The sequence below is a fragment of the Athene noctua genome, chromosome 1, assembly GCF_965140245.1.
Source record: "Athene noctua chromosome 1, bAthNoc1.hap1.1, whole genome shotgun sequence".
NCBI lineage: Eukaryota > Metazoa > Chordata > Aves > Strigiformes > Strigidae > Athene > Athene noctua.
Window position 1 is genome coordinate 196,283,527 of NC_134037.1, and position 24,952 is coordinate 196,308,478.

General features: G+C 37.3%; 1 protein-coding gene across 2 annotated transcripts in view; it reads left to right on the forward strand.

Annotated features, from left to right (window-relative positions):
- NCK2 (NCK adaptor protein 2) overlaps window positions 1-24,952 on the forward strand; it is an 86,315-nt gene that overhangs the window by 49,454 nt on the left and 11,909 nt on the right. For both annotated transcript variants that reach the window (XM_074909306.1, XM_074909297.1), the window contains one exon: window positions 4,300-4,541. In XM_074909306.1, coding sequence (XP_074765407.1) covers window positions 4,316-4,541 — 226 coding nt within the window. In that variant the 5' untranslated portion in view covers window positions 4,300-4,315. The remainder of the gene's footprint in view (window positions 1-4,299; window positions 4,542-24,952) is intronic.

The following is a 24,952-nucleotide window of genomic DNA, read 5'->3' on the forward strand; positions in this document are numbered from 1 at the left end:
CTTTGTCTGCCTTTGTTCTGCCTTAGGGTTAGCTAAATGTTCTTCACGTGACTGAGCAGGCTTTCAGAACAGTTGTCTTATAACTAACTTTACCTTGGCTGTGTTTTTGTTCGCTATTTTCCTAGCCTGGCAGATTTTTCAGTTTTTCCCCTCTCTCCCAAGGGTTTTCTTGTGTAGGAAAATTTTCAGGTGTGCTTCTGCAGTAGGGCAGCTGCCACCGAAGACAGAACTTCTCTCCTAACAAAACCTAGAGGGAAGAAACAAAGCGGCTGAAAATACCTGAGCACAATCTAATTAGTTGTAACATTTCAGCAAATACAGTGTTGGTAAATAAATTAGTTTACTACCGTGGCCTAGCAACGCAGGAAATGCTGGGTTGAAAAGGGTTGGAAGTGTGGATTGGTCCCATAGCTGATACAAGAATTACCTCTTGAATGTCTGGGTTGTGGAGTTTTGTTTGTTTGCTCGTTTACTATGGTGTCTTCGTTTTGGGGCCATTTTAAAAACGGCAGTTGGAAGGTGGATTACCGTAAAAGTAAAGCAAATGACTGTTTGATGTGGTAAGCTAAAAAGCAAGGACATACATACACTTTTTTAAGTGAAAGTCTTGTACTGAGAAATGACTGTTTCATTTCATAAGTTTACAGTTCCTTGCATAGGTATTTCAAAGCTTTTCACTGGTGCTTTTTAAAGTGGCAGGTGTTATCCTGTTGGGTATGAGAACACTCTGTATTTCAGCACTACGAATTCTGAGCTTTTTGAGGAGGAACATTCCAGAAGGTTGTACACTCTTTAACATTAATGGATTTTCATTTTCTTGATGTGAAGGGAGTTTCATGTTAACATTAGAATCTATTGGGGACTGTGGTATTTTTTGTTATTCAGTCTATAAGCAATATACTAAAGAAATTTCACATTTTGAGTGCATGTCAAATTTTTATGGGACCCTCGGATGATTTGGAACGCTGTATTATTGTTTTATCCTTATGTTTTTCCCCAAATCTAGTTATGTCATTTGCTTCTAATCTTTTGTTTGGCACACAGCTGTGCTGCAGAAGCATTTCAAAACCATTAATTCTACAGCCCCCCTTCTGGGGAACAAATGTGTCCTTATTCACATACAATGAAATCTTAGCTCTGTAAATATCACAGGAAGAACCTTATTGTCCTTGATGGAGCCACTCTAATGATGTATTTGTAAGAAAGTAATTTTAAGATCTTTAATACTAGTTCCCCACAGTTTAAAAAACAAAAACAAAACAACAAGAAAAACCTAAAAAAAAAAGCCAAACAAACAAAAAAGCCAGCCACCAAACATATTAAAAAAAAAAAAAAAAAGGAAAAAACCCCAAACCCTTAAACTGCACAACTGAACTCCTTTGCGCCTCCACACACATGCATGCAGCTTTAAATGGACAAATGTTTAGCTGTAATTACATGATGCATTTCGAGTCTTTATAAATCCTGTCCCCACTTGGATAGGAATGCTTGTGCCATTAAACATTCAGCAAAATCTTGGAGTGCTTTACTGAAATGGGTTTTGTGTGAGCATGCCACTTAAGAAACAGCTTCTCTACACTTCTGCCAGAATTGCATCATGCAAGAGATCTGCGTGTGAATTACATTGTTTCTCAGGCAGAGTGGCAGTTTTACGTGTCGACAATAAACTGGAATTGTAGAAATCGGGTAGCTTGGGACTCACTTTCCTGAGTAAATTTCAGAGGACTGTATAGTTGATGTCGTCATCCCTGACATGTGGTCTCTTCCTGTTCTTCTGTCCTTGCACAACACCTTAGAGAAACATTTGGTGACTTATAACAGTGACCAATAATATTTTTTTTTTCTTCAGAGGGATAGGAAGAGTTTAATAATTTTTCATCAGTCACTAGTCAAATATTATACTGAATGTGTTTTTTTTATTATTAATATACTGTAATATAGATAGATTATTTTAACTTGCCTGTGTTGTGAAAAGAACCTTTTTTAGAAGTGGAGCCTGTGTGGTGGCAACATCACCCAACTGTGCTGATGGTGTCCTATGTCTTTATATTCTCTGTGTCCCCAGGAATAGTAAGAATTGACCATTTTACAATTGCTGAGATAAAATAAATGGATCTAAATTGGAGAGAGAGATTATATTGACAACACTGGCCTCCCGAACATGCTTGATTGCAATCCCCCTGTGGCTACATCAGCTTATCGACCTGTAGGCTATCTGTCTGTTCTATGTGAGTCAGAAACCAGGGCAGTTTATTGAAGACTGCAGTCCAGAGCTCAGGCTCTCCTATAGGACTGTCAGATGGGATTATAACTTTTTTGGGGAAAAAAAAAATTGTTTCTTGTAAAACCATCAATTCAACCTGCCTAAGTCACAGCCAGTTTGAAACTGTAAGAGTTGTGTTTCTTCTCAGTTGTTCAAAACATGGTAACTTCTTTTTTAATTCATCTGGACACTCTCATCTATGCAAACGCATATTTGAATAATGTTTTAATTGTTGTATGTTCCTTTGTGTTTTCTAATTGGAAAATTAAGACTTAAGACTGTTGATTTTTAGCTTCTCATTTTCAAAAATGTTGTCCCACCTTGGCCATGAGGGGTGTCGTTGCTGGTGCTTTCCAGAGCTTTGCTGTCAAATGGTTTAGCAATCATAGCTCAACGCTGTATGATGCTCTCCTGGAAATAAAAATGATGATCAGAGGAAGCTATAATAGAGTCCACTGTTGTGTCTTATGTTTATAGGTTAACTTTAAACAAGGAAAATACTTCTTTTTCTTTGAAGGAGTAGACTGCTGGGCTGTCTAGCATGTGGATTTCACAGTTTGTACTGTAACTAAAGAAAGAAAGTCTGTGTGCATGTGTTTACAGACTGCAGAAGGAACCGTTTCTGACTATAGGTGATACAATTTACATGCTGGAGGTTTGGGGGTTTTTTAATTACCTTTATGTCATGTAAACTATTAGGTATCAGAGTTCATAGGGTTGTGGACTGCTAAGAACTAGGCAACAAAGTCAGATCATGTTAAAAAGATCCTTGGGCATTAGTATTTTGAAGTACTCTGGGACCTGTTTCAACTAATCTGTGATTTAAAGAAAATCTGCCGCTTTTACTTTAAAAAAAAAAAAATCTGGGACACTGATTTTCAAATATATTCTCACTTCCCACTCCCTCCTGTCCTCCTCCACTTCCCTTTCCCCCAAAAACCGCCAGCAGTGATTGGAAGATTTTAGGTAACTTCTGAGAATTTAGAGGAAAAAATCAACATGTTTTGGTTGGCATTATAATGTGTTTGAATGTCACTGGTACTGGCATGGGACTTTTCCTTGCACACTGTTGTGCTCCCTCGCATTGTTCCTGGTAATTACTGGGATGTGTAGGAAAATGTGGAGGCATGCAGCTGTCTTTATGCAGCTGACAAACAGCTTTGGAAAAGATGGTTCTTGTTACAGGTAAGTAAAAAAAGGCAACTCATTCAGTCTTAACAGAAGTCTGGGTAAGTTTCAGGTAGGGAAGAAATGAAATGTAATTGAGGGAAGCGCAGTGGGTACTCTTTTCCACCCTGCTGACTTGTGCCCGGTGCAGGACTGTGGTGAGCTGGGATCTTCCCTGGAGTAAAGGGGGAGCGAAGGCTTCTCCTGAAATGCAGTTTTGTGCTGCTTGCACGAAACATAGTTAACAAAGGCTTAGTAAAGACAGTACCCTCTTGATGGCAGGTTTCCTTGCTGAGTTACATTAATTTTTAAGGTATTTTTAACTTCCTACTAAAAAAAAAAGATGGATAACTTTGTTTAATTGAAGAAAACTTATAAATAATATGTTGGGATGAGGAAGTAGGGCAGAAGAAAAATAGATTATTGGAATGTTGCTATATTTATTTTCTTTTCTCAGATCAGAACTGTGAATGCCAGGTGTAGGATAGTTTTTGCCACATGCAAAAACTAAACGGGTTTTATAAATTAGCCTCTGTTATGTATATCTGAATAATATATTCATCTGAATATATCTGTATGTATATCTGAATAATACATTCAGAGGAAGCATATGTAATATATTAAGACTAGCATTTGCTATCATGGTGTTGTCATATTTTAGGGGCAGAAAAAAGCAAGAAAGGTCAGTATGACTTCCCTTATTTTTTGAAAGTAGCGTTTGAGTCCATGAGGTTTTACTCTGTATGGCTTTCTCATTTTTTCCCTACCCTTTTCTTGTTTATTTCAGAAGAACTTGAAGAAAAAAAAAATTGTGTAAGAACTACATGATATAATTTACTGATGAGCATGTTTTAATATTTTTTCTGCAGAAGGACTCCATGAAAGATGACAGAAGAAGTTATTGTTATTGCAAAGTGGGATTACACTGCACAGCAGGACCAAGAACTTGACATCAAGAAAAATGAGCGTCTTTGGCTATTAGATGATTCCAAGACGTGGTGGAGGGTAAGAAACGCGGCCAACAAAACGGGATATGTGCCATCAAATTATGTGGAGCGAAAAAACAGCTTGAAGAAAGGTTCTCTGGTTAAAAATCTAAAAGACACATTGGGTAAGTCCTTTTGTATTTTGGAAGAGTTTAGTAGACTTGATGGGTTTCAGATTGGGAATGTAGTGTGCATATAAATATTTTAACATGCTTGTTTGGATTTTCTTAATCCTTTGTTTGAGGTGACATGGTGGATGATTGAGGGAGGGAGGGAGAGAGTGGGGGTGGGGGGAGAATCATGTGGAAAAATCTGTAACAGGTTTTCTCACATTGCATCCAGGAGAATAAGATGTTATTTTTGTTCCAGTTTGTCAGAGGTTGTGTATTTTCAGTGGCTGAAGAACTGTGTTTTCATTGAGATATAAACTACTGAATCTTCTCCTCTCATGCCAAGTTCTCTCACACAGAAATAGAAGGATATAAACTGGATTGTTCAGCATAGCTATCGTAGCAAAGCCAAATCACTCTATGAATAGGATTATATGATGTGTCTGTGTGCAATGTCAGGGGTTAAGTTTCTGTGGTCAGAGATGTTCCTTCTGCTTCCAAGTCCTTAAAATGTACTCTGTTTTATAGTTGAGTATAAATTCTTCACAACAGTGTGTCATACATATAAAATAATACACCTTTGAAAAATTTTCAGTGTGGTTTGAAGAAATATATTTGGAAATCAGGTGAATTTATTTTTTTTCTTTGTATTTGCAGTGATTTTTAATGACGGATTAAATTATTAAAAAATAAAGGGCTTTGCATGTGGCTAGAAAAGGTTAAACATACCAACAAGTGATTGTTTCATATAGAGGTCAAAAAAACCCTCCTACTAGGATGTAATGAATAAAACAGAAACAGATATGCACCTGGAGGTGTGTCGAGGTTATTTTCCACTTGTGTTTTGGTTTTTGCCTGTGTTTTGTGAAGTCTTATGTAGGGAGCACTTAATGTGTTGCAGTTAGCAGTAGAAAATACTGACTCTTCACAGAAAAATTAGAATTTGGGATTGGACTTGTTAGAAAGCAGAAAGGTTCACTTAAAAATAACACGACAGTAGTAGCTCACGTAGGTTTATGACAGGTGTCCTGTGCTAGTGTTGTGTCTAACAGGTTGGGTTTCTTGGTCACTACTTCATTAGTACTTCCATTGCTGAGCTTCCGTAAAGTAGGTGGGGTGAGGACTACAGGGTGTGTGGCAGGCGAACAAGGTTATCACAGTATTTACCATGGTAATATTTAAAACCATAGGCCTTTCCACAGATACTCTTGGAATATACATTACAGTGCTAGCAAATGTGATTGTTCTTTACACAAATCTTTGAAAAGGCATAAGCTCCAACATCAATTAACTCGTTAAGATCAAAATCCCAGTTGTGACTTTAAGCACCTCATATATGGATTTATGTTGGTTTAAAAAAATATATTTTGTCTAAGAGCTACTTTATGAAAGGATTGTGTTTCTGTTGTGATAATACATCAAGTGTTTGTGTAAAATGTGGACAGTATTTATTTGATGTAAATAAACGCATTTTTATTTATATTCAACAGAAATGCGTTTAAGTGAAAGGACAGAGATATGTCCCAGCATATATGCTTGTTTACCTCCTTGATCATAACAAATCTGTATGCTGCAGGTATCTTCGCTTCACTGTGTGGTGACTGATGAAATGGTGTGAGAACAAAGCTTGGTGGTTTCACGGATGAGCCTTCGCTAGTGTCGCAGCTTCCAAACCTCAGCCCTTTGCACCCACATACATAGGTTTTTAAGCTCTGAAGGACCGCTGTTACAATCTACTGATTCTCCTGTAACTTTTCTAATAGTTTTCTCTCTGTGTTGTTGTTGAGCTGAGGCAGAAAATACCACGTGGTAGAGCTTGGCCTTTTCTCTTGCACTGACCACATGTACCTGCTAAGCATACATCTTGTGAGAGTAAGAAGCTGCCTAAGCCATACCTAACCCTCAGCCAATTGGCTCAGGATCTTCTTAACACACCCCCAAAAAAGTTGGTTCTTAAAAGTATTCTTTTTTTATAGTTTAAGAGCTGTAAATGGCTTAGCATAATGAAACTTAGGTCTGTGCTGTGCACCACATAGATGTACAATTTTCTTTTTGCCTTTCCTGAATTGGAGTCCTCAGGTAAACTGTAGTCTTTAAGCCTGGCTTGTCTTACTGTACAGTAATTTCCCATTCAGAACAAGGAGAGCATGTGTCCTTCCTTCCATCAAGAATGCACCTTTTTTTTTTTTTTTTTAAACAAAGACTTGAAAATTGCAAGGCTGATGCTTGATCTAGTCAAAGAGCTTTTGAAAGTTTTGCTGTGCTCAGTGAAACAGTTTCTTAAGTTCTTCTTATAGAAATATGTCTCATGTCTCAACAAACATGCTTCTAAGATCACAAGAAAATTTTCATTAAAATACTCGCTAACCCCACACAGATGGGAACGGCAGTCATAAGTATTAGTACTTAAACCAAATCTGTTTCCAGCTTTGATCTTAAAGCTATTACCAAAATATCAGGTACTGAACTAAAAGAAAAAAAGTCATTTAATAATCAGTCAGTAATGAATCCTAAATCCTTGAAATCTCAGGACAGAAACAGCTGCTCCCAGTGAGAAGGCTAGCAGGCTTTCTAGAGGGACTCTCTGATGTACCTGGACACACCTTTCATACTTGCGCCACTCCATCAAATGGTTGTTCTCATGGAGATGCACTTTTCCCTACCTCTTCCTTAATCAATTACATTTCCTGGATCAAACATATTTCATCTGAAAGCATTGCCCAAATTGCCCAAATGATGTAGTGTGTTGTCTGTGTGATTGCCCATAGCTACCTGCCACTCTTATGCTTATCCACAGTAATTACCAGTGGTTGATTTATACTTCCAGATATTCAATAAATATGAAAAGTGCCAGCCATAGTTCAAATTGTGGCAGACCCCATAAAAGCTATTACTATTTAATTAATAGTCCCCATAGCTGGCTGTTGAAGTTGTATCATCTAAATAGTTCTTAATCGAAGTAGTCTGCATTCTAATGAGAGTTTATGCGACCAGTTAATACATCGGTGTCTCATACATAAAAAACCAAATGCACCACAGTAAAGGTTTACTACCTTTACGAAGTTGGCTTTACCAGGGAAATTTCTAATATCATCAGAGAGTGAAGTCATGCCTGTTTGAAGCTGAAAACTAATTTTCCTGGAACTGTGTTGACTATCATTAATTGAATCTCAGCCTTAGAATACTTTATTAATAGAATCCCATCAGCTTTATCGTTGTTTGGCTTGGGGTTGGTGGAGGTTTAATGGGCATGTGGTTACCTAGAACACACAGCTCAATGGTTTAAAACATCAACCTGTTGTCAGAAAAGGATTCTGGAATTTCCAATATATTTCAGCATTTTTGGAAAAGAATATCTGCAAATAAAATGTGTTTAGAGCCAGCTCTTTTAAATGTGTCAGGTGCATATTAAAATGCCAATTAACACTTGTTTAGCATATGTTCATTAAATCAATTACTGGTGGACTGAAAAACAGCTCACCTCAAATCAGATGACCCCCAGTAATTTCTGAAGAGATACTTTTGGTTCATCCTGTATCTTTTTACAAAACAATATCCATTTCTGAACCATTCACTCTGTCTCTCCCCTTCTGAGGACTTACTCTTGTTTTACTCTATCTTGTCCTATCATCAGGAAATTTTTTTGAAAACTTTTAGCTTTCCTTAAGTGACTTGGAGACATTTTGAGACTTGTAACTTTTCTGTTGATGACTGTCTTTTTATCATTTTTCTGTTTGATATGCATTACTTCTGTGTTCTTAAATCTCTTTTTGACTGAACTGTAATGGATACTTAGCTACAATGGCCCAGTTTTAATTACGGAAATGTGGTGTATAGGCCACCTATTAAGTATTTTAAATGATTCATCTTCTCATTCCCTTTTTTGTCTTAACTGAGTGATACTGCGAGTAAAAAGTTAATGGCAATTTAGCCATTTCAAATTACTGTCTTCTGTTTGCTCATATTGAATGAAATCTGGTAATTATTACTATTCTTAAGGCAAAATCCAACTTCTAGCCCTGTGATTAAAATTTCATCTTCATTCATTATAATGAAGTTTAAAATAGTTTCCTTGTACAGTATTTCTTTAGTGGGGAGGGTATTTTTTATACATTTTGATTAAGTCTTACTAAGCAAGAGACCTCCAGCATGCATTTTCCAAACTGCAGTTTTCTGTAGTATAATTCTTCCCATGCACTGGGGGTGGGAAAGAATTCCCATACCCATTTGGATGGAGCGGCTGTTTGCCAGCACCACCCAAAGCTGCCTCTGAGCGTGGCTCCACTGGTTTCACCTTCTGCAGCAATGACAATCTATGCTTGCTGGCTCATGTCTGTCACACTGAACAGAAACCTTATTTGAAGGAAGCAAAAATAATTAAGTCAGTTGTTTGTGTAAGCAAAACAAAACTTCTGCATTTTTTCCATCCCTTTGCAAGTCACTTCCCTGGCAACTGCACAACTCCCCAGGCAGCAGTGTGCCATGGGTGACTGATGCGTATGATCCAGCAGCAGGGTGCCGTTTTCATGAGAATCCATGATTTTCTGAATGTTAACTGCTTTTGCTTCACAACCAGCACTGCATAATAGGGATTTCAAAGGTGTCTGGTCTTGCTCCCTTTAGTGAACAACCACATAAGAAACCTTGAAGACATTTCCACTTGGTTCTTGGTGTGGGTTTTTGAACAGATGCCTAGCAAAAGAAAGAAGGTTTATTAAAAGGTATTGAAAGGGAGATGGGACACCAAGAATACTGGAGATATGTTTTCAGAAATGTGGAGGAACAATAGAAACACTAGACGTGAGTGTTGGCATGATGGCAAATAACAGTAATCTTAATAACATTTCACAGAGAAGTTTAGGTTGCGTGAGAGGCCCTTCAAATGACTTCTTTATTAAGCTTATGTAAGTCAGCAAAACATTTCAGTAATTTCTTAGTCTTAATTCACTCAGCATGCCAAATTTTCACATGGAAATAAAAATCGCTAAGTGAGATGTAAAGTACAGAAACCCGTCCTTACTTGCATCAATGTGCCTAGTATGTTATTTCAGAAGTGTCGTGAGCGTCCAGGAATATTTCCTGTGTTTGTCAGCCTCCACGGTGTCTACCTGGGTCAATCTGTAGATCTGTGCAGCAGTTCCTGAGTGCTATGTATGCTGTCGCTTCCAGGAAACAATGGTTTTACACCTCTCCCCTTCTCCCCTGCTTATTTTTATTTATTTATTAAAAAAAGGGTTTTTTCACCTTTATAACTTGACATTTTCCTACCTGAGGGCTACCATCTTCACCATGTCTTTCTGGAAATTGCTATGGAAGTTAGCTTTTCTTTAGACAGTCACTGCTTAGTAACAAGCAGAAATGGGGGACAGGTCATTTTTTAATGCAGTGTAACAATGTTGGCGAACATTGTTGGTTAAAAGGTTTGGTGTTCTTCCTTTTTAGATGCAAATACTTCAACTCAAATTTTAAATTATTGCCATCATAGTTCAGCATAGCATGGTTATGAAACCTCATGCTCTGGGTAGGTTATCAACCTTTTAACTTCTTGTGTGTGGGCTAGTGGTCTTTATTTTTTGTTTTGCTTTTGAGGATTTTTTTCTTTTTAAAAATATTTTAGCCGCCCAATTTCAGTAGTTCTGATGTGGTATGTCTAGTAGGTTTAATTGTACCAGGTGGTATTTTGACATTTATCACATCGCTTCTAAATCTTGTCCTGAGTACTGAAATTTGATTACTACTTAAGTCTTTCACTAGTGAAAATTACTTCTGTTACTCTAGTTGTTGTGGTTTTTAATTGAACTTTTCCCAGTTCTTCAGCACTAGTTTTTTTTAAAGTGTAAATTGAGAAGCATACACAGTATAGTGTAGCTATAAATTCAGTCTTCGGTACTCTTTGCTTGATGAATTTGTGTTTGTGTATCGGCGAATTGCCTTAGCCATATTAGCTGCAAGATCACAGAAAACACATTAAATCGCTAATATGACCAAGTACTAGTTTGAAAATATTTCTATTGGTTCTTAATTAGTTGTCTTCAATTTTAGTATTTTCTGGACACCATGTGGGTGTAAAATTTACTATAGAATGAAAGAGTGGTGGAAATAAGAATAAATATGGTATCATGGTATAGTAAGTACGCTGTTGTATAGCCTCTTAAGCATTGTAGAGCTCCTGTTAATAAAAACAGAGCTGCTTGATAAGACAAGTAGAAGTTATTTTAATCTCTTTAAAACTTGAGTTCCAAAGGCTGTTGGACTTCCTTTTCACAGATCTGTAAGAAATTCTGGTCTTTCTCCTCAAGAGCAGGCATTTAATAAATTTGATTTTAAAAAGATAGATCACCAGCAAACCTTCAGAACTCTCGACAGTATGTAGCTACTTGTCAAATTATTTATCATACATTAAGATTTCTAAGAAGGAATGGTATGAAGTCTTTAGCCAAACATCTCTAGTTGAAATTAGCAGTAAAATACCCTCATAGGAATTCAATACGAATAAAAGTATTTTTCCTGTTTCACTTTGTTGCTTTGAAGCTTTCTAGCTTGTCAGAAAATGTGAGCATGACAGTAGTGGCATATCTGTTGTGACTCTTGGAGGACTGGATGAGGGTAAATCATCTGTATTGGCACTTTTAAGCAGTCTGTATACAGGAATTTAAGCTCATCTTTACAGAGAGGATGTAGCTGAAATTTTTTTATGCAGCACAAATTGTTGCTCAGTTTCCTAGAATCTGTATGTTGAAATAGCTTATTCCATGGTTCAGTTTGTTCAGAAAAAGCACTTTCTGTGCTCCATCCTGCTTTTTAACTGCATTTCTCAAAATAAGCATGTTTGTGGGACAGGGTGGCAACAGTGGTGACTCTTAATGGATGGTGAAATTGAGGGACATGGTTTTACGGTAGTGACAGAAGCTGATAGGAACTCTGTTTGGGTGTGGTGACTTTGGTAGTTTGGGGAAGAAAAAAAAAAGCTGGAACAATTGCATTTCTTCCATCTTCACAGTAATAATAGATCAGTCTGGTTGCTGATGGTTAGATTACTGTCATTAGATGCTGAGAAGGGAGAAATGGGAGGTGCTCACTATGATTTCAAAACACAGGGAAGACATTTCTTCCATTCCCATGTAGAGCACGTGGAGTTAGGAGCTGGCAGTGCTGATAGCACTGGTGTGGTAGATGATTTGTATAATAAGGAATTCAAATGCTTTACTACTTTCTGGAAACATATCTGCCTCAGGATTATCATCAAAACCTAGACTTAAGTGGCTATTATCAGTTCATTGATTGTCTTTAAAGATCTAGAGACATAATAGCAGTAGCTCTGCATATGCAAAATGGTACAAGAAGATACTGCTGACATGATAGGTTCTGCTATCTTACTGTCAGTTTGATATATATATATATACACATAACGGCAGAAGAATTTATTAATTTTGAATTAGTGTTACTATTATGCATGTTAGAATAGTAACACAGAATGCAAAACAAATTCACAAATTTATGGTTATGGACCTGTTGTACTCTTGTAAAAATTTAAATAAATTTATGCGTATCAACTATGTCCAGAGAAAGCAATTTTAAAGGAGTTTAGCACAAATTCTCCATGGAACTAAAATCAGACTTTCTAAAAAATGCTGTGTTAAGATTTCTAAAGGAACATGTGCTTAAGAAGGAAAAAAATCTGAAATGGCAGAGCAGACTAATGCAAAAAAAACCCAGACCCCAGAACAAAACAAAACACAAACTTCATGCTTTTTTGTTACTGGCAGCAAAAAGACTTGAAAACAAAGAAAATTGGTAAATATGCAGGAGAACTCAAGGTAGAGAGTAATGCTTCTTTTACTGCTTGATGAAAGACTTTCTCTGCTGGATGTATGCATTAGGCCCTTGATCTGATCCGAGGTGAAAAGCCAAAAGCAGCAGTAAAAGCAGAACCTGCAGCTTGTTGCAGTGCCCCTGAGCTCCAGTGCTAGCTGGTGGTGGGAGCAGAAGTTTGCACTTTTTTTAGTTTACAGTTGCATGTATTATATTCTGATGAAAGTTTGTCTTTTGTGAATAATTTATTAGGGTGGATTATTTAAAGGATTTTCTGCTTCAAGAGTTTGAAACAAACATATAACGGAAACCATGATGTGTCCTACCTTTCAGCAGATTTTTCTAATGTTACAGTAGAATGTTGCAAGGCCGAAGGCGTAGAGAAATCTTGCTGGTTTTAGTCCATGTTGAGAGAATAAATTTGTTCTTTGTATTGTATTAGAAGCTTTGTGTAATAGATACTTCTCTCCCCCCACTCCCCATGCAGAGTGTGTTGTGTGCTTGGAGGTACAATTTGACATTTACAGATTGCAGAACGAACCTTTATTTTAGTCATAATTATGTTCTGAAAAGATAAAAGGATTGCCTTAGCTCAATGTGGCATCGTGTACTGGTGTCTTTGGTGGTATTACTTCCCTCAGCTGTTGCCTCGAGGACCCTTGGTTTTGCCCCTCTCTGAGCCAGTTATGTTTCAACATGTAATCATGTTTGGCCTTAGAGCAAGCCTAAAAATGAGCTCCCAAGGTACTTACATTGTTCCCTATTAAGGAGTCACCCCATTGCCAGCAGCTCTTCCTACACCCTGTTCCAGCTGTAGAGGCAGAGCCTTTTGCTCTCTTAGCATTAAAAGTTTGTCTGAACCCTCAACTCTCTTGATGTTTCATTTTTTCCATAGAATAAAATCCTTTAAGCAATCTGCTAATTATGTCTCTTCTTCTGAGACAGTGAAAACAGAGTATGGTGTTTTGTTTTTTTTTTTCCAAGTAGTTTTTTGTACTGGATTTCTTGCCCTGTGTTCTCTTCTGTTCTCCTTTCCCTCAGGTTCCTGGGAGGACCGATGTCCGCTGGAGCAGTGGAACTGGGGCCATAGTGTGGGTCTCCACACTGCACTTTGCTGCCTGGGTTGGACCCTTCCCATAAGCATGTGCTTATGGGGGGATGGGGTGACCACAGTTCTTCAGAAAATGTGGTCTCTGTGTACTGTCCTCTCCTTTAGCTTCACGTCCTAGTACATGGACGTGGTATCAGAGAAGAAACAGTTGACAATATTTGATTTTGAAGTTTTGTTTGGTGTGTATAGCTGGGTCACCCTTCTAAAGACCAAACTAAGATGGCTGGCAAAAATCAGTATCCTGTGTATGTACTCTTGGGGACACCATTTTCTGAAGAATTCCAGTGACTCAAAGGACAAGTGATTTTTCTACATTGAAGTAACAGCAGCTGCTCTTTCTACCGTTTTAGCATCATTGGGGAATTCTTCTCATTTAGATGTGGGTATTTCCTTCAATATGCATCCCTAAATAATTATTTCAGTATTACTGGGTCTCTCTTTTATTGAGGCCTTGGGCTGTCTTAACATTTAATCTTCCAGGGTCTTTTGGAATATTAATTTGCTTCTTTTTCCCTGTGTGGTCCCACTGCTTTCTGTTTCTCAGGTTTTTTGAAGACCTGAACAACAGGTGGATATTCTGTGACATGTTTTCATATCATGCAAACAAAATTTGTATATTATCATTCATGCCAAAAAAAATGGTCTTTGTCTTAGAATGTACAAGAGGAGATTTCCTTCCTTTCTCTGAGTCTCAAAAATGTTTGGCTTTGTTTTGTGGAGTGCATCCATAAAGCAGGAATCAAGAGGTGTGCAATGTATACAGACAGACTGCATAAACATGCTATGTGAGAGAAAATGCCCACCACCACTGTGGTTTTTAAGGAGGGTTCCGGTGGCAGAGATGGCTTTCTTTGAGAGTCACTTCAGCGGTAAATGTGATTGCTTACTGACAAGTAGTTTTTGTGGTCTTAGCAAACATATTTGGACAGACACTGCTCTTAACGTGAATGGGTGGTCAGGTTGGCTACGTGGATGTTCAGGTGTGATCTTTCTATACTAGGTGACTATTTGTGGCTGTATTTTCTACCAGAACAATTGATTTATGTCTTTGTCTGTAGACCTTTCTAAACTATACACAATGATTGCCATCATTCCTGTTTAGCACTCTTTGGAACCTTGTAAATGAAAGAAAATGGAAAGTGAAAGAAAAAGAGGGAAACTGTATTCGGATGTAGCCAAAATGCCGTTGTTCTTGTATGTAGGCTCTACCAATTTACAAACCTGTAAGATACTTTTTAATTGTTCATTCAGGAAGCTGTTCTCCAGAACAGGAGCTAAATTTACTACTATATTATTTACTAATTAATTCCTGAGTTTTAATCTAGAGAATAAATTGTTTTAGTTTGTGTGTAAGTTGTGGGGTTTTACATTTTGGCTGTGAGGGCCAAACCTCAGAGGAGACAGGCTGTTTTGTAAGCAAGCCATTTTCCTCTGTTGCTTCCACTTCAGTGACAGGGAGTCTGGTTTTGCATATGTAGTTGCAAATAACCTGAGAGCCCTCGATTAATGAAGCTATGGGCATTGCAATTCAGAGAGGAAGTTAGTAAAGAAAAGGTGGTATTTACTTTGCTTTCCTTTCCTGAAAGAACATTTGAATGAAGTTGCAGTGTCTATGACAAGCTTCCAAGGAGTTCTGAGGTTTACAAAGAAAAAAGTAATAAACACTTTGGATTTTCTTGTAACATTATATTTAATGTTTGAAAACATTAGTATGTATAGCATTGTCATTCTGACCTTACAATAGAATTACTAAGGCTTTACACCATGCTTGGTGTTGGTATGGGTCAACTGGAATAAAACACTATAACCTCAAAGAGTAGCTGACCATGTTACATTCAGGGGGGACTATCTTGAGCTTTTTGATGCTGAGAGATTGTCCTTTAGAGTCAGTATTTGTATCATTGTCCTCTAATGCATTTCTTTGAGCTGAGGGGCTGTGTAATTACTGCTTTGTAATTTATCTGTTCAGGTTTGGGCTTGATGATCTGAACTTCAATCTGTATTTGTAACACCTATTAAGTTTTCATTTTCATGTACAGAAGTGAGAGCGAATTTGAGCAAACAAGAAGTGAAAAGACCAAGTTAGTACTACAATTGCCCATATACAAAATGGAATGATTCCATCTCAGTTATCTTGAAGAGTCTTTAAACCAGCAGGTCATCATCTTACATTTGGGGTAGTCCACTTTGTACTTGCTCTATTATTTATTTTTTAAAAAATAAAACAATGAGTGGCTTCCTGTTAGCAAGTTGGATTTGTATCCTGAGCTGTCCCTTACACCTCTCTTACTTCATATAAATGTGAGCTGTCTTTCCATCAAATGCTAGAGGAGGAAAGGGAACATAAGCTGTTGCGTACTTACTGAGGGACAGGAGCATCTATTAGCATAGACAGTTTGGAGCACCTCATGCATATTAGAGATTTCTTTGTCAATATTCTGTTAGTGTTTGTGAGGGAGAGGCAAAGCACAGCGTATAGCTTTCCTTCTGTACATCAAGGGAACAGAAAGCACTGCTAAGTCCTACAGGGCTACTGTGCCTTCTCTCCATACCTCACAGATCTGTTCTTAGAATGATAGGGCTGCCTTAGGTTTAAGGTAGTCCTGGTTATGTTTTTCTTATCAGGGCATCCTACAAAATCAAGACAGCATCATTAATAAGATTACAAAGTAGATTGAAATATCTTTTTATTATCTCTGTTTGAAAGCAAAGACTAAGTATTTAAAGCAAGCTGTCTTCAATTTAAATTTGTAGACAGAAATTGGAACCATAGATGTTGAGAAACCCCAATCATTTTATATGCCTTCTATTTTGAGACTGAGACAGCTCTTTTTCTATTCCGCAGAGGATTTAAAATTCAAGGCCATTTTAAATTTGCCTAGTAAGACTTCATCTGCTTCACTTACACGAGGAAGTTGATGGAAGCCTTTGGACCATGTGTTTGATGCCTTTGGAAAACTCTGTCCACATACATCCCTGTATTACATCTTTTGTTTTAACCTCTTTGTCTAAAGTGCTCTGGATGCAGGAAACTCATTATCTGGAATTTGAACATACTTTTCCTGGTAACAGATAAGCATGTTTAACACACTTTAAGTTACAAAAATTAAGTAGGTTTTTTTAGTACAGTTGTTGAGTTGGTTTCTTTATGGAAGCCGCCATACCAAATAGTGATTGACGTATGGGAAAGTTTGACACTACTTTTTCCTGTGTTTGAAAAACACAGTGGTAAAGCAGCCTGGTTGTCGAAATGTCAGAATTTCACTTTGACATTTAAAGAACAGTTTCCATTTTCTGATTTGTTCTAGTGTGGCTTTTTTGATATTGAGCTTCTTGAAGATACAAAAAGTCATTAATAGAGATTGTAAGGTTTCATTTCTGTATCACGAATGCAGTTGAAGATTTCTGGCATTTGTAGTAGTGTCCTTTAAAGAGTGCTGTTGATTGGAGGTGTTGCTTCTAAAATACTGACTATCCCATATGGATCTTGGCCTTTGAATGTTCACTTGGAAACTGGACATGTGGGTGGGAGGGGAGGAGATGTGGGAGGTTGCAGACTAAAAATGTGCAGAAATGCTTGGTTTTCTTTCTCTGTAACAGAAAAAATCTTCCGTCTGCTTAATTCTTTTTTAATAAAGAAGCAAAGACAAGTTAATTTAAAAATATAAAAATAATAATAATACTAAATAATGTAAAGCTAAATGAATGCCTGATCTGGATGTTCTAGCTATCAAGAAGTTATGTGTTTATCTCTGTATTGGGCAAATGAATTACTTAATTTACATAGTTTAATGTTTTTTTCTTAAGAATTTTCCTGAAAAGTTAATTACTTTTCTTAACATAATTTTTTTTTGTTTTAAAAAACACTGTGCACTTTGCATACTTATTAACTGTATGTATTAATATGCAATATAATTCAGAGCCTTAGTATTAGGAGATGAATAACTTGGTAAGCAGAAAAGGATATTTTTTTAACTGCATATGTGTGAAGCCAGATGGAATTGCTATTCTATTAAAATGCACAAAAGAAATAATGATTTTTAAGTATCCTAAATAAAAATTAGCCAAAATGTTGAATAAATGTTACTTCTAAATAAAAATGGGTCTCGGCAACTTGCTTGTTTGTACTGCATCTAGCACAAAATACTTGATTAGTAAATTGAATTACAATTTCTAGTAACCTTGTCTTTGAAGTTTTTTAGAACTAGGAGAGCTGTTCTGTAAGATTTTTTTTATATTTGGGGAACTAAAACATTTCCATCTCAGCTGAAATTGATTTCTTAACTTTTTATGTAAGTCCCTAACCAGAAATTATTTTTACAATACTTTTCTAACTATTTCAGAGATGAGGAGTATTATTTAGTATTTGAACAAGCTCTTGCTCTAGGTATTTATAGTAGGAGTTCTCCCAGATCATTTGTTTGACTTCCTTAAATTTATCAGCCTCAAACTTGTTTTGCTTGAATGTTTCAGCTGTTTAATGGAAGTTGTCTTAATAGATTATAATAATGTTAACTTTTTCAGCTCTGGAGTGCCTTGTTTCAATTTTAATTATAATGGGTTTATTTTTAAAGAAGAAAAACAATTTTTTAAAAATCTGATTAAGATGAAAACATTTTAATAAAAAACATACTGGTCTTTGTGTGGTGGCTTCTATGATCTTTTTTTTTTCTTTTTTTTTTTACCATAAAGCAAGTATTGTGTAAAGCATTTTAGTCTAGAAGGAGGGTACACAAATTGAGATGCATTAAAATTTGTATGAAAAATTTTACAAGTAACTGCTTTGTTGTTTGTTTTTTTTTTTTAATTCAGAGAATGACCAGTAATGTAAAGAAATTTCAGTTACTGGGTCATTTGCAATGCTAGTGAAAGATCCTTTTAAAAATTATTTTTTCCCATAAATAAATTTTCAACTATTCATGTTATGCTTAAAACTCATGCTTTGACAGCCTGCGTGAGAGTTGCGGCAGCATGGGTAAGATTTAAGGCATAGGCTGAAGGAACTGTCTCCTAGAATTTTCTCCCTTTCTCCTCCCCTTTTCGATACCTTTGCTTTTATATATTAGTTTGATACCGGTTAGCTGCAAACTCCAGTGTTGCAGTTGAGCATTGTGCTGAAAGGTGTTGACATCTAGTGCAAACTGGGAAGTTGGGCAAGAGTGTTATCACATGCAAGGAGGGAAATGCTCGGCCCCACAAACCACAACCCCAGCACCACGGCGCTCCTGTTAACCCATCAAAATCAGCCTGGCATCGTGTTTGTCTCACTAAAATCATGCCAATTAGTCATCTTTTGACTGAACTGTGCATCATGGGTTCATTTTTGAGTACTAACCTGATTGCAGAGCAAGTTTCTTTGGGGAAGGCATGGCTAGTTCTGGCAGCTTGGGGCTGGTGGGGTGCCAGGAGGTGGGAAGGCAGTGATCCTCACTAGCCCTGCCTGCTTTTCCAAGTGGGCAGAGCATCATGTTTCTGTTTCTGCAGGATTTAACAAATAAAAAATCTACAAAACGTAGTTTAGAGACATAAAAATTAAATACATCATTTTTTATCCACCTTTGGTTTTGACTGTACATAAGTGTGCTTCTAATTCAGCATTAGTATCAGTTCCTGTATTTTGACTAGGTGATGATTTAGTTTTTTAATTGAGAAAAAGCTTGTTATATTTGTAAATAGACTATGAAAGAAAGCAGCTGCACGTATTTGATATACTATTAATTCAATATATCTATTTGATGGCCTTTATCATACTTGAGTTAATTTTTTTCTGATTTACAGCTTTGTAATAATACATAATAACTGATGGAAAACTAATTTCAAACATAAAAGATTGAATACATGAAACAAAAATCAGTTCTGACTTGTTATGAAATGGAATCTCTTAAGATATGTAAATACAACAGTAAAAGAAAAAATATTTAAAAAGTTGATTTTTCTAATCACCACAGGGAGAGGGAAAGTAATAGCATTACTCAGCAGCATTTCTTCTTATATTTCCAGCTTATATTTAGGGTTAAAACTAGCTACTCCAAAACTGATATAGGATATTTGAAGGACACCAGTTAGTAGAATCTAATCCCTTAAAGAGGAAGTAGTTTCCAAGAACTCGGTTATATTGAGACACTTTTGTTGTCGGTTTTGCAGTGTTTTTTATAGTTTAAAGGTCACTTTCGGGGAGGTGGGGTGGGGGGGTGTCCTTCCTTAATTGCTCTCAATAGTTTAATAACAAGTTGTTGGAGGCTTCTTAAGCCGTTGTATCTGGCATATTTAGTGGCATAGTCTCTTTCATTGGTTCTGGATAGAGGAATTCTCTTTTGGAAATTATTTAGTGTTGCCTTTATGATTTCTCAAAGCAATACAGTTTTCTTGTGTTGTTCCTTCTGAAAAGCCTTTTTATTTCGTTCTGTGAATTTGATTTGATGTGCAGCTGTGCTACAGAAAATATTTTTGCTCCTGATTTATGTGTTAAAATCAGAGAGGGTTTTAGAACAGATAAGTTGGAAGAATTCAGATGACACTAGTTTCACTTGCCAACTGTTTCTCAGAAATTGGCTTTGGGTATTGACTGACTTTTTTATATATATAGAAGATGGGAAAACAGAAAAGTCAGTAACCTGTATCACACAAACTTAAAATTCCTTTAGAAAAGAAATGCAACTGTATTTAGTCTATTCAAATTACATATGAGATGTAATAAATTTAGGGAGCAGTCTTGAGACAGGGTTGCTAGACAATTTGGCTCAAATATCTTCAGTGTTTAGTGAAAGTTATTTTTGAATAGAACACATATGAGTATGGATAAGCCTGCGGAGATGCATTGTATAGCCACATCGGTGAATCTGTCCTTTCACCTCTGGGGATGAGCAAAATTGGTTAGAATATAAAATGTGGTCACTCATCAGTTTCAGGCAAGGACACAAGCTCGCAGAAGCATGGAAGGACTCATCAAATAAATTTTCCTAAACTTAGGAAAAGATACCTGGTTTGTTAATGGGCTTTTTCTAGTAAAGGTGGTATGTAATATAAATCATAATTAGTAATGGAATATGAATTTTTACTAGTGGCAAAAAAATCCTTTTCTATACAAGTGTTATGTATATATTAAGATAAAGTTTTAAAGATAATTAAACTTGTTTATCCTAAGCACCAATTTTCATAAAGATCGTAGCTCTGCAGCTTTGTTTCAGTGCCTTCACTGGAGACAGAAGAAGAGAGAAATCCTTCTTTTGGATTTAGTAGGAGAAGGCTGGGCAGTTGGGGCATCTGTGCTGACAGGTGGCCAGTCTTTGGGCCAGGAGCATGGCCAGCATGGCAGAATACATAGGTATGGGTAGGGGAACTGGCACTGTCACAGCATCACGCCAAAGGGGAGTGACCAAAAGAAAATTCCACCACTTTGAGATTTGGGGTTGGGGGGAGATCAAGATGTTTTCTGGGGGAACTTGGAGAAGCATGAGGTGGGAAGGCTGGAAGTGCTGCAGGGAGAGTGAGTTGGAGGCGTGAGCCAGAGCACCTGGGGATACACTAGGAAGGCCATCGTGGGGACAAGCTGGTTACGAAAGGGTGCAAAGCTGGGGTTTGCACAATGGAGACTTAAGAGGCAGGAAGCAAATTCATAGGAAACTGGTCTTCCTTCGGCCTGCTGCTCGCAAAACAAGCTATTCTTTAGAGTCTCAACTGAGTGAGGAAAGGAAGAGAGCACAAAATACCATTGAAGGCACATTAAAGTCTCCCTCGGACTAACCTCGGGGCCAGAAGATTTCTTTCACTCTGGAGAGGAGGATTTGCAGTGGATCCCTTCTCTGGAATTTATGCTAACCATTTATTTTTTATCTCAGCAATATATCCACCTAAAAAATTAAACCTACTCACATCACTTGGTAACTTGTTTGTATGAGAACTGGTTTAGTGTGGGTCAGTTGTAGGTCGTAAACAGTGTTACTTCCTATGAGATGCCATAACATAAAACAGGCTTTCTCTTGCTTTGCAGTGGTTTTGCTCCCACTCTTTTCCCCTGTTCTTGAAAGCTAATCCATTGCTTTAGGCTCCTCCTTACAACAACTAGTTGTATTACAAAGGATTACAGCTTCAGGTGAACTGTAACCAATGAGTCAGAATGGGAAAATATAGCTGTATTTCACTAGCAGATTTCATTAAAACGAAGGCAGTAAAAATGCCAAAATTATGACCACAATGACAAGTATATTTGACTCGTCCAAATGTGGCTCCCAAAGTGCTTGCATGTTTCACTTTCCCTGGAGTTCCTTGCGTGGCTTTGATTCCATTTGGATATAAGAATGGGGATACCCTTGCAAATAGTAGTAAGTGAACATTTCTGTTAGTAGCGAGTAATGGCAGTGTTTATTTTTCCAGAGATGACTCATGTAGAATGTACTTTTTTTAAACAGAGTTGTGATTTTTGTCATAGATGCATATGAAGCTTATAATCATCCTAACTTTATTCTTGCTTAGCTGTAACCAGCCATCCTACTAAATTATCTTTTTACACTTGTTTCCTAAGGAAGTGAAGCTTACACTAGTCATGCTGTCACAGTCAGCTGTCATCGTCCGTCCATCTGTCCACTCTTGATAACTCAGCCAATTTTAAGCAAACTTGACAGACTGGCAGAGATAAACGAAGTAGTTTTGTCCAACTCAGTGCCTGGGAGGGTCATTGCTGTTGTCCCTCACTGGAGGAGAAGCCAGAGCAATCCCAGATCTTTGCTCAGTCCAGGAAGGGCTGAAAGACAGCGGGGTGCCAGGCACTGTGCTTGGCTGGCCAGCCCAACAAAGGTAGGGAGGACAACACCAGGGGAGATGGAGTATACTTTGAAGGCAGTTTGGAGATTGCAGTGGGGAGATGGAGGTATGAGAAGGACCTGGTGATGTAAAGGCAGTCATATGGTAAGGGGGCTTATTGTGGATCCTGCAGGAGATGGGGGAGGCAGAGGAGGAGTAATGTGGCAGGAGGTATAAGGAGAAAAACAGGAACAGATTTCCTTCGTTCTGCTCATGGAACAACTTGTTTCCTCTTCTGTCATAGACACAGTTATGAATATTGTAACCTCACAGAAAAAAAATGAGTGTTAGATAATGTTGTGCATGCCCTTCACTGTGCTTGGCTGCAGATGGGTCTCTGCATAGTTACCTTGGTCAAACCAGCTGGAAACACAGTCTTTGGTGTACACCACTGCTATTGCAAAAGGCTAATCATTACCATGCTATCCGCCTTAAAAAATTTTGATACATTAAATGTTGTTTAAACTGAAGAGCTCTGAGTGCCTTTATTGATGAAGAAAAAATAAAATTAAGTTTCCAGTTTTTTCCTATGTTGTTATGGTTATGTTGAATGGGGAGGATAGAAAGGAACATTTAAAACGTCAGACACAGCATTGGAAGGCTTATGGAAGAAGATGCAACTTACTGAAACTCCAAATGAAAGAAAGTGCTTGGATGATAACCTTTTGCTAAATGTTTAGACACTATTATCAGACTTCAGAATTATTTTTTTTAGATTTGTTTCCTTTACCTGTTTGTCAACAATTTTTTCTGTAGATACTTGTTTATGGCATTCTCTTATCACACTACATCCCCATATCTCACAGTTATCTCTGCACTCTGATTTTCAACTAGTTTCCTCCTGGCCAGCTGCTTCATCATCTGTTGACTTTTTTTATTATTTTTTTCTGCTGTAACTCTAAGAAGTGATGCTGCATATCTCCATTACAAAGCACATCAAAACCTAAGATTTTAATCTGGAAGGTTCATCTCAGTGTAGAGTGAATCTACTGAAATACAGTTGTTTGTTTTCCATGAAGTTATAACAGGTAATTCCTCCCCTTTCATAACAGAATGACCCTTAAGTTGAGTTTGTTTATATCACCTTGATTTAATGCTCCTTAGTTCTGATGCATCTTTGTCTTTTGGTTGAAAATGCTCTCTAAACTGATGAAAATTTCCAGTCTTGGCAGAGATCAGAGCCTGGCCAGATTCTGAATAGCGCTTTTCCTGCAATTGTCTCCTTTAGTACAGTAAACTGCTCTCCCTCATTTTGCCTGAAAGTGTAGTCACCAGCCCTTGGCTGAAATGATGTAGTTAGAATGACATTAGGATGTAAGCAGGTTTCAGCAGGAAGCAAGGAGCTCCTGAGGAAGGTCAGGAAACACTTTAGGATCATTGGAATTTTCTGCTGTCTTCTGAGACCTTAAGACTGTATTTTGTATTTAACCCTTATAGTTAGCAATTCCTGCGTGGTCATGTGTGTGTTGTTTGCCTATGCTGTACAGCTAACCCTGTGAAATAAACCTGGTATTTTTGCACTGAACAAACAGGTTTGCTGTATTGTATTATATTAATTGTATATGTGTGTACATATATATTTAAAAAATGAACACACTCTTCAGCAGTGTAGCAGCCAGATTAAATAGTCCTGAATTGTTAAAAATGAAATAGCATGCGTCTCCTATCCGATTATCTAAAGAAACAAAACCGAAGTCCTATTTAATGTTTTGTTCCATTCAATCTGCCATAATCGGCATGCACTCATTGTTTCTCAAGGAATCTCTCACCTGCCAGCAAGGCTCTATCATGGAGAAAAGTACAGTCTCCTATTTCTCTGTTGGTTTTTGCTTTCTGTCCCCCGCATGACATTCTGCATGTTGCTTGGTTTGTGCTATACTGAGACTTCACTTTGTTTTCTCTTCAGTACTTTTCTAAATGAATTTCACAAGAGAGGGCTACTTGTTCACTTTAGCTTTCTGTTTATATATAAAGCTTAAGCAGTCCTTGCTGCAAAAGTTTGAAAAGCACACTGTGTTGTGCGGTTTTTCTTCTATATTTAAAACAGACATTATCATGGTTCTTCTAATTAAGAAAAAAAAAACCAACTTACCTCTTTAATGTTATTGTTGTTTCTTCTGTACATTGTATTTCATGCTATAATTAAAGCCACAACAGTACATCAGAATTTACAGATTATAGGGGAATGTATGCAAATAGTCTTCCTCACTGTCAGGTTGACGTGATGTAATGTAGATGAGAGGTGTGCATTTCAAAAGACGGTTTGTAGTTGGAAGGAGTTGCAGCTGTAGCTGCCTGGGGACTGACTGAAGAATGAAGAGAGCAAAACGTAATCTGCAGGGAAACTTAAGCTTTTATTGCTGTGCTCGTTTATTTTTGTAGATTTTCTTTTATGTTTTGCTTGAGCTAAATTAAAGTCATCACTAAAATTAAAAGGCATGATCGTTTGGCTGGATTTTTAAGAGACATAACAGCAAGCTGTGCAACCGTTCCAGTGGTTAGCTGTTCTCACAGTGAAGAAACCACTATTTTTAAGTGTGTTAAAACTCTGGTACTTCTGGGAAGGGAAGAGAGCCATTATAATGCAAATTGCTCCTTACCTAATGGTGCATTAGTTGGATGTTAAGGATAATCTCTTAAAGGTGTTATGTTTCCTGACAACGTAGTGTTACAGAAGAGATTTCCATTTAGCAGTGTTGTTAAA